This window comes from Arachis ipaensis, chromosome B04 (assembly GCF_000816755.2).
Source record: "Arachis ipaensis cultivar K30076 chromosome B04, Araip1.1, whole genome shotgun sequence".
NCBI classification, from domain to species: Eukaryota; Viridiplantae; Streptophyta; class Magnoliopsida; order Fabales; family Fabaceae; genus Arachis; species Arachis ipaensis.
In genome coordinates, this window is record NC_029788.2 from 98,081,711 (window position 1) to 98,092,757 (window position 11,047).

The 11,047-nt window shown below is 34.5% G+C and overlaps 2 protein-coding genes across 2 annotated transcripts; both read right to left on the bottom strand.

Moving 5' to 3' along the window:
* Positions 3,536-4,178, bottom strand: LOC110270716. The gene is made up of 3 exons (XM_021120198.1): positions 3,842-4,178; positions 3,668-3,769; positions 3,536-3,583 (listed from the first exon to the last, which is right to left on the bottom strand). The coding sequence occupies exons 1-2, from the start codon at positions 4,133-4,135 to the stop codon at positions 3,680-3,682; spliced, it is 384 nt and encodes a 127-aa protein (XP_020975857.1). The 5' UTR covers positions 4,136-4,178; the 3' UTR covers positions 3,536-3,583; positions 3,668-3,679.
* LOC107636683 lies at positions 7,378-8,691 on the bottom strand. The gene has a single exon (XM_016340174.1). The coding sequence runs from the start codon at positions 8,689-8,691 to the stop codon at positions 7,378-7,380; it is 1,314 nt and encodes a 437-aa protein (XP_016195660.1).

Below are 11,047 nucleotides of genomic sequence, written 5' to 3' on the forward strand. Positions count from 1 at the left end.
ATTTAACACCCGATTGGGCAAATTGATAAAATCTTTTTAATTATTTTAATTAATTTTAATTATATTTTTATTAATAAATTTTAATTTATATTTATTTTTTATAAGTTTAATATTATATAAAAAATAAAAAAATTAAAAATTAAAATTATCTTAATAAGGGTTATTATCGACAGTTATTTTAATAGAAACACCATTTTTTATTTAGTGTGCCAACCCTCCATAAAGCGGGATGAACCAACATTTTAAAACTATTTTATTTTAACAAGTTGGTCTATTCCGCTTCTGTTTTAGGTCGGCCTTAGAAGCGGAGCGGGCTATCCGCCTTGTCTCTTTGCCACCCGTAACTCGTGTGAATTCTTACAATGGACAATGAGACTCTTTACAAGAAAAATGATACTTTTGCCCCAATTTTATTGTTTAAGACAACTATGAATTCTATTAAAAAATCTGTCAGATAGTAAAAAAATTGATTTTGTGAAGTTTTTATTTGTGATTTGTGGAGATTTAAACTTCTTCATCATAAACCTCTTTTCTACAATAGAACCAATTATCAATCTTTTTTATTATGCAATCATATTTTGTCATTATCAATATTTTCTTTAACATTATCAATCTAACACCCTAACTATCAAAATGTCACGCTTCCGGCTGCGTCATTCTGATAGATCGAGTATTACGACAACTCTTATAATATTTAATACTAAAATATGAGCCTGTTTAAAACTTTAAACCGAATATTTCAAAAACATACATTCATACTCACAATATAAATTACAATACTCATAGAAAATACATATATATACATACATTTATATACATATTACTTTACAAGCATCTCATATCAAAATCATATCCCTCTTACAAAACTTGCAAAGTTAAAGGCGAGGGAAACATAAGTACTAAAACAATACAGAAATATCATCTAACAGAAAAGAAATAAGCTCTTTCGAACTTCGTCGTCCGTAACCTGAAAAGGAAAGACCTGTAGGGGAGTGAGAACATCATCCTCGAACGGGTTCTCACTATAGGGTTGCAGAATTACTATAATAGGATCATTACAGTGATTAATAGTTGCCTTATGCATCTTTTCAAAATAAAAGGTTTATTATAAAAGAAAAATCTGAAATCTTTTCTGAAAGAGGAAACTGTTCATTTCTTAAAAATTAAAAAAAGTCTTTCAAAAGGTTTATCTATGCTGAACCATAGTTTTTCATACTTTTCTAAACCAGAAACATCAACCAAATATAGCCTTCGGCCCACCTCATGATCAATCACGGCCCTAGGCCCAAACAGTCCAAACAACAACCAATCACCACGGTCCAACAGAATCCCAGTCGTAAACACAAGTAGAAAAGTTCAAGCACAAACAAACAATTACTTCAAGTAGAACAATTAGCAGTTAACCACAATTAATCACAAAGGCAAACCAAGTACAATATGCACACCCAAACAATGTCACATAGATGCATATGATGAATGCCTGTCCTAGTGGCTGATGAGTCTCATCTGTCGGTTATAAAGCCAACCTGACAAGTCCTGGTAGCTAACCATTGGACTGTCCCTCTGTCGTGCATCCCCAACTCGAGTTATTCACAATCATAATCATAATTCACATCCAACACCCTCACTGGTGTATATTCATGGGGGTGAATTCATCTAAAACTTTCACAGTGTCTGGCCACACTTACGACATAGGGTCAACAGAGTATCGAGTCTCAACCTGGAGCACGTGGTGGCTAGTTACTGCTTCTACCCAGGGAAACTCGTATCTCAGATAATTGGAAGTGCAACAATCACAATATCAATAACTCATCATATATGCATTTATTCTCGGCCATAAATCAACATTCAACTCAGTCATCCGGCTTAAATTCATGATTCATAGTCAGCCATCTGGTTCATAACATATTCCGCAATCAGCCATAATTCATTATCATACACAGCTATTCCGGCTCATAACAAAATAGCACTTCCACCATCCAACATCATCAAATTCATAAAATCATCATTCAAGCCATAAATCACTTTTTCTCAATTCACTTCACTTTGAAATCAAAAATTAATTCTTTTCAGCCTTGGCTTTAAAGTTCCCATTCCTTAAATCATCTCAGGCTCATAAGCCACTTTTACTCAAAGTAGGTTCCCTTTTTAAAACAAAGCCACTCTCGGCATCCTCTTTCCAAAACTTCCAAAACCATGGCAAATTAAAGATCTCTTTCGAAATATTCAAAATCATCCATCCAACAACGGGATTTTATAATAAAAGTTCCTCGACAGAGTCTCAAGTCTTTAGGGGAGAATAACATAACTCATTTCCTCAATTTCGTTCAAAATCTTTAAAACATTGGCTTCCTGATTTTAGTAATAAAAATAGAATCTAAGCCAAACCGAGTCGTGTAATCAATTACTCCTTTCAAAACCATTTTCTTTACTTAAGCAAAATCAGCTTCAATTCCCTGATTAAATCTAAAGCGTTTCAAACTGCTCGAAAATTGTTTTAGTCTTGCAAAAATTCATAATTCAAGGAGTACTTAAAACTTTTCCCCAAAACATTGTAAAATGAAACTTTTCAATAGACATTCAGGTTCTTTCAAAGTCACTGAAACTCCTCCAATTGAAACCCTCAAGTCAAATTCAAAGACATAAACTCTTTTCACATTTAAAACAGCCTTAAAACATAAGTCTTATCTAAATAACTTGCTCCCAAAAGAGATACAATACTTTTCTGAAGAAATAAGACTAAATCATAATTTCCCTTTTAATAATTCATTTCAAAAGCATAAGTCATCCCTTTCTTAAATAATCCAAATAAAATAGTAGAAGTCTTTAACTCATAATTTTCCAAATAACATTTCAATAGAGTTCCGAATTCTATCGGAATTTCGGCAGCACCTCCCCTAAAACTTGGACTCTGTCACCCTTTCCGGGTCCCATCCAAACCAATCCACAACCCTCTTTAAAGGGTTCAAAACCAAATAAGCTTAAATTTCAACTGAATCCAAAGGTACATTCCATTTTCATATTTCAAGAAAACCAAATCAAACTCAAGTAAATTTTCAACAGATTAAACTTGATTTCAAAGTTTTAAAGAAGCGACTTTAAAGAAACACTTCAAAACCGTCCGTTTCACAAAACCAAATAATAATCGAATTAACCAAGCATTCATATTCATCCAAAATAACCAACATTAGATAAGACTTATACAATTACTCAAGTATACATTTTTACCACATAATATCCATATATAATAATTTCAATTTATAAAATATGCTTTTCTGAAAAGGCCCCTACCTCGACAAATTGAAACCATAACCCAAAAGCCTCTCAGAAAGCCTTTCGTCTCGACCCAAAATCAATGGCAGCTTCAAAGCACAGCCCCACACACTTTCGCAGCAGCATAAACAGCTTTAAATCACAACAAGCAACCTCGATTACTAAATCCTAAGAACATTAATATCGTAAAGGCTTTAATACACGTACAGAACACTAACATGGGAATTTCCAAAACATAAATACTTACTTAAATGACCAAACAAGGTAGCTGCAACTCCAAACACGGAATGCGAGCACGAATACACAAACCTATGACGGACAACACCGCAACGCCTCAGCATAATAAGTTTACAGGGCAGTGACAAAAGGCCTTTCAAATTAGAAATGCTTACCAAATACAGAGGACTCAGCGGCTGTTTCCGGCGACAGAGGCGGCGGAGGCAAGGTACGGCGACACCCAACGGCTCTTCCTCCCTCCACGCGACCCAGACGGCGGCTGCATCAACATTCAGTGACTACAGTATTTCCAGAATTCAAAAAGGACCAAAGCTAATAACAAGACCCTTACCGCAACTAAGAAGAAGTGACTGAGCCAAGTAGCGGCATCCCTGGCGGTGTTTCCGGTGGCCACAAGACTGCTCCTGGCGGCCAGAATAGCGGCACGGCTTCTTCCTCCTTCGACAGCAACACCAGTGGTGTTTTCCGGCAACCACAGATCTCCAGCAACAGTAACAGAAGCTCCAGTTAGGCACCGCGGAGCAGCAGTTCGGCAGTGACGGAGGTAGACGGCGGTGATAGGAACCATCTCAGCCTCGGACCTCTCCCCTTCTTCTTCACGCACGTCGGGCTCCTCCTCATGCATCTCGTCTCTCCTGGTGAAACCCCATTGACGGCGACGATGGAACAGTGGCAGTCGGTGGCGCGACACTACTAGAAATAGGACTTTTTCGGACGAAAATTTCAAACGAAATTTATTCCGTCTAAATGACTTTTTCATTTCGGATAAATTTGAGACAAATGTTGAACAACTTTTAGTGGAGACATTGGAATAATATATTCTGTCCTAAATTTTATCCCAAATTTTGGCGCCAAATTTTTTTTGGATGGTGCTAAAATTTTCATAAAAATTAGCAATACATTTTGGACAAAACTATAATTCGTCCATATTCCATCTGAATATGCACAATAACTTCAGACGGATTTGGGAGCATTTTGAAAAATGTTAATTCTATCCCAAATTTGTCTATAATTAGTCTTAAATGCTTTTACTATAGCTAATCCTTTGAAGTAGCTAAAATTTTTTTCCGACAAATTTGGGACGAAAATAACATCATTTGTAAATTCTGTTTGAAAATGCATCAGTTTTCAAACGAATTTCAAATGTTTATTGAAAAATTTTAACATTTAATATAAAAATATTGTTTATATTTTAAACTAGTCTATTATTTTTTAATTTATTCTTTTAATTATTTACGTTATAATAATTCAAAATTTAATTTTATAACAAATTTAAGATAAAATGTATCTAAAAGAATCACATATATAAAAACTTGAAAATAAATTATATCCAATCTTCTAAAAAAATAATACAAATAAAATATAATAAAAAATTATATAAAATAAAAAAATCATATACTTTTTCATATAAGATTAAGGTATAGTGAAAATTAAAAAAAGAAAATACAAATGAATATATTTTATAGTGCACTTTTTCATACTATTCAGTTTGACCTTCATCCTCATTGTTCTCATCCTCATCCTCGTCTTCATCCTCGTCCTCGTCCTCATCCCCAAGTGTGTCATCATCATCATCATCATCATCATCATCATCATCATCATCATCATCATCATCATCATCATCGTCTTCATATATTGTACTATTGGTATCCAATAAATTAATAATAGTGTCAATATCATTTGAGATATGATTGTTAGATTGATTTGTGGCATTTTCTTGATATGCAAAATCTTCCGTTGTTTCAATCTCAATCTCACCTCTTGCTTTAGTCTTGAATATATACAAACCACCATTCTGCTTTTTTCCTGGTGTTGCTCATTGGATGAGGTGCAAAATATACTTGGATTGCTTTATGTGCAATGATAAATGGATCATATTTACCATATCGTCAATTCTTTCAAATCTGTATGATTCCATACTCTTTGTTTACCTTTGTTCCTTTGCCAATTATGGGATCAAACCATTCACATTTAAATAGTACAACTCTTTTTAGTGGTAGCCCAGTATACTCAACTTGAATAATTTCATCAAGCTGGCCATAGACATATTCACCATAACCTATGCCTTTGACACATTCTATAATTCTGAGTTGACTTTCTACTTGAGTGAGATTTTGTGTGAAACTTGAAGCCATTGACTTTGTAAATAGGCCAACATTTAACAATTCTCAAAGGACCCAATACTAAGGAATGAATATTCAAATCCGTCACATTATTTAAAGGATCATGAACCTATATTAAATAAGAACCAATAAGTTTGAATATAATATGTCATCTACCAAAAAATGTGTATACAATAAGACTATCATATCATGTTGACTTACATAATTTTTAAACGACTTTGTAAAATTCGCTTCAATAAATTGATCAACTTGTTCATCACTTAAAGTAATATGATTTTGGCGTATAAAGTCACAAAGATCCTATAGTACATGAATTTCAAAGAAATTTAAATTATTAATATAAAAAAATATTATTAATAGTAAGAATATACATAAGAAGATAAATACTCACTCAATATATGGCTTAATTTTATCACAATTTATTAGTATATGATTCATGGCTGCACTGAGTTCTTTGATATCTAAATAAAGAGTTTTGCATTCACCAGCCAAACAACCAGGCAAATTAAAAATAGACAAAGTTGGTTGTATTGAATCATCACCCTCATCATTTTGCTTTGTGTTGATGCTAGTTTGGTTAAAATAGTACCCACAAAAGTAAGAAATCTCCTCAATTAGGTATGATTTAATGATAGATCCTTCAACGTGTGCTTTGTTCTTGACCTTTTTCTTAAGGTGATGGAGAAATCTGTCATAAAAAAGTTCATAACAAAAATCAAATAACAAATAATTGGCTTAATAAAATAGTAAAAAAAATTTGAGAATAAATATAGAGGTGTGACTAAGGTACCTCTCAAAAGGATACATCCATCTATATTGCACAGGATCACCAAGCAATGCTTCAAATGGCAAATGAATAGGTAGATGTTCCATTGAATATAAAAATTCAGGAGGAAAAATATGTTCTAACTTGCATAGCACAGTTGGAATATTTTCTTCAAGCTTATTGAGAACATCTTCTCGTAATGATTCTGAGCACAAATCTCGGAAGAATTGACTTAACTTTGTTATTGGCTTCCATATCTGCTCTGGCAATGAACTAAACGCAATTGGGAGTAAACGTTCTATAAATATATGACAATCATGACTTTTTATTCCAGATAACTTGCCCTCCTTCATGTCAACGCATCTCCCTAAATTTGAAACATATCCATCAGGCATCCTTAACTCTTTCACCCATTCACATATTGCCCTCTTTTGCTAGAGGATAAATGTGTAGTTTGCTTTGAATTTTATAATTTTACCTCCACTTTGTTCTAGCAGTTCTAAACTTTTTCACTTGCAGTATAATGACAGATCCATTCTAACATTTGCATTATCTTTAGTCTTCTCTTTGATGTCCATGACAGTATTAAATATATTATCAAATACATTCTTTTCAATATGCAATACACCAAGGTTATGACGGATTAAATTATGATGCCAATAAGGCAAATCCCAAAATATGCTTCTTTTGGTCCAATTATGCGTACTTCCATATCCTTCTATCTCAAGTTGCTCAACATCACTTATCTTTTCATAATTCTTAATTATATCCCATGCTTTCCCTCCAATTAATCTTGGCGGAGGTTCTGATCTCTCAATTCTATTCTTATAGAATGCATCGTTGTTTCTTCTAAACATGTGATTATCTGGCAAGAATTGTCTGTGGCAGTCAAACCATGATGGCTTTTCCCTATTTTTTTAATTAGAATGCCTTGGTTCATTCCATACAGTATGGATATGCTAGCCTACCTGCTGTCATTCATCCAGACAACATCCCATATGCAAGAAAATCATTAATAGTCCACAACAAGGCAGCTCGCATTACAAAATTTGACTTGGAATGAATATCATAAGTTAAAACACCATCTTCCCATAGTAGTTTTAGCTCATCAATCAATGGCTGCAGGTATACATCAATCCTAGTTTTGGGATTACGAGGACCAGGGATAATCATGGATAAAAACTTGTAAGGAGTTTTCATGCACATAGAAGGAGGCAGATTATAAGGAGTGACAATTATTGGCCAACATGAATATTGTTTACCAGATTGACCAAAAGGGGTGAATCTATCAGCACATAATCCTAGTCTGACATTGTGTGGTTCTTGAGAAAATTGTTGATATTTTCTATCAAAATACTTCCATGCTTTTGAATCCGATGGATGCTCAAGAATTCCTTTAAATTCGTGATCAAAATGCCATCGCATGTGAGGTGCTGTGTGCATTGAAGTATAAAGTCTTCTTAAACGAGGTATAAGCGGTAAATAGTGCATTCGTTTCAAAGGCACTTCTTTACCTTTTTTACCCATCTTGTACCTTGGAGAATGGCAAAATTTACATTCCTTTCTTGGTATATCATCCTTCTTGTAATATAGCATACAACCATTAATGCAACAATCAATTTTCTTGCTTTCCATACCAAGTTTTGATACTAGCTTCTTTGCTTCATAAAAATTGGAGACAAGTAAGTTATCCTTAGGCATCACTTCTTTCATAGCTTTCACGAAATCATCAAAGATTTGTTGAGATACATTCCCTTTAGCTTTAATACTCAACATTTTAACTGCCATTGATAATTCTGAATGACCAACACATCCCTCAAATAATGGGCGTTGAGCAGACTGTAATAAATCATAAAATTTTTTAGCTTCTGCATTCGGAGGCTTCTCCATGTATTCTTCAAATTGACTCATCAATTCTGGTCCAGTAGCATCAACCACCATAGATTCATACGAATTTCTTATTGGCACACTAGCATGAGGAGAAGAACATGTGCCTTCTTGATTATTATAATCTACATTCAAATGCAATGGACTCTCTCCATGTGAATCCCACCACCAGTATCTTAGCATGAAATCATATTTATATAAATCTAGTGAAACCTCTTTCGGAGATGAAAAAACTTTATTTTTATGTTTGTTGCAAGGACATCTAAGTACACCACCTTCAAGTATAAATTCCTGTTTTACTGTATCAATAAAATGTCGAACACCATTGATAAATTCCTGTCGTAATCCTCCTCGATTTGGCAAATTTCTATTGTACATCCACTTTCGATGTTCTGGAATTTTCATATCTATATATAAAGAATATAAAAAGTTAGATTAATTAAATTATACCTTTATGAGATAACCAACTATGAGTAGAATGAATTTAATTTTACAAAATTATAATATTATTTTTGGATTTTTCACTGAAATAAAATAAAAAATTTAATTAATTTTTCAAACAGGATTTTTGAACTTTAATTCCTCAAATACGAATTTTTTTTGGCATTTAGGCAAGTTCACCGCACTCCCGGCAAACTCTATAAAAGTTAACAACTTCTATAAATTAGCAAGTTCTATAAATTTTATAGAGTTCTATAAATTTAAATATGGCTTATTCCGGTGTACTTGTGTATTTTTAGAGACGATGATAATGGTTGCCATTGTTAAATATGGCTTGTTTTGTTTAATTTATAACTAAAAAAAATTTTTGAAGAAGCTATGCTTGTTGTCTGTGTATTTTTGTGTACTCCTATATACTGTTTGGAGATCTATATACTATGTTGGAGACTGTAAGACCCTGAACTTTTGAAAAGTCTTATTATGATCAAATTTCAAATCATATAGTTATTTATAGTCTTAATTTCAGAAATTATTTTATTAAAGATAATTAAAGCATGCTTTGATTTATTGAACTTGAAATAAATTAAGATTATTATCCAATTTTATAATTATTAGATTATTTTCTATATTTAAATCATAAAGTTGGTAGTTATAAAATAATAATAATTTTATATGATTTGGACTAAATAATTAATATTTTTAATATGTTAATACTGCTATTTGGAAAATAGAGAAATTAATTTTATTATTTCTAATTATTGGATTTGACTATTTTATTGAGAATAATTTGTGAAATGGATGAACAAATAGTATTTTATATATTATTATTGTTGGATTGAAATTTATTTCTAATTACTATACTATCTCTATTTTTATTTGAAATTACAAAATTACCTTTAAACCTAATTTCACCTAAACCCTAATTCCCAAATTGGGAAAACCCTAACCTAGCTACCCTTTCCCCGAAAAAACCCAGCAGCAGCAGCAACACACAAACACGGTTTTCCCTTTTTCCATGAAAGAAAGGAACAAAAGCAGAAAGAGAGAGGGGGGCTGAGTTGCGGCAGAGGAGAGGAGGAGGGAAGCTCACTGTGTCGTGCCGCCGCTGCAGTCCATGCTGCCAGGGTCACCGTCGCCAAGCCTCCTCACCGTCGCACCACCACGTCGCCACCGATTTGCCGCCGCCGAAGCATCCTGTGACGCCATCAACCTGCTGTCAAAATCATCGCCGCCACTGTGCTATGGAGAAGAGAGAGCCTGCGCCGTCGCTGTCGTGCCTGGGTGCTGCTGCGAGCTCACGTTGCCCGCGTCACCGTGCCACCGTCACACCATAGATCTATCCCGTTCTCGAGCTGAGCTAAGGGAGAAGAGACGAGCGCGACAGGGAGGAATGAGTGAGCCGCGCCGGCGTTGTTGGGGGTCTCACTGCCGCCATCCCTGTTGTGGCTGGTGTCGTCGCCGGAGAACCACCATCGCGGAAGCCACCTGCATCACCACTGGAGGAGGGGAGATCTGCGTTGCTTCTACCGCTCGAAACCCTGCTGCCGTCATCGGAAAATTTTGTCGATACGGGTTTTAAGTTGGTTCTCCTTTTTGTTGAGTTTCCGGAACCTCATTATCACTGCATGTTGTTCAGGTCACCGCTGCCACTTGAGGTGACTGCCAAGCTACCGCCAAACTGGTTCAGAGACCGCTGTCGGTTCAGCCGTTCTTTCTTCGTTTCAGTAAGTGTTTTCGATTTGAAAGCCCTTTAGTTACTGTTCTGTTATCTCATGCTGAGGTTTGTGGCACAAATTGCTATAAGATTAAGTTTCGGTTGATATATGTCGCGATTAGAGTTGCTGTGGTTACTGCGAAAGTAGCTTGGAGCTGAGGTCGCAATTGCCGTTGATTTCGGGTTGAGAGGAAAGGTTCTGTTGGCGCGTTTGGTTTATGTGTTCGACGAGTTGAGGTAGGGGCTTTTCTAAAATCTCAATTTTATAATTTAGAATTGTTATGGATGGATACCGATGTGAGAAATACACCTTTTAGTGATTGTACAAGTCTTATGTATTGTCTGGCTATTTTGGATGAATGTAATGATATGTTTGATTGGGTTTTGATAAATGGATTGTTGATGAATTTTCTCTTTAAAGTTTTGGAAAAGAGTTTAATCAGTTGATAAAGATTGATCTTGAGATGACTTCTAATTATTGTTTGGTTTTGATAAATGGGCTGTTGTTGAACTATTTCTTTAAAGTTTGGAAAATGAGTTTAATCGGTTGATTATGATTTGATCTTGAGACGATTTTCTTGGGATATGAAAATGAGTTGAATGTTG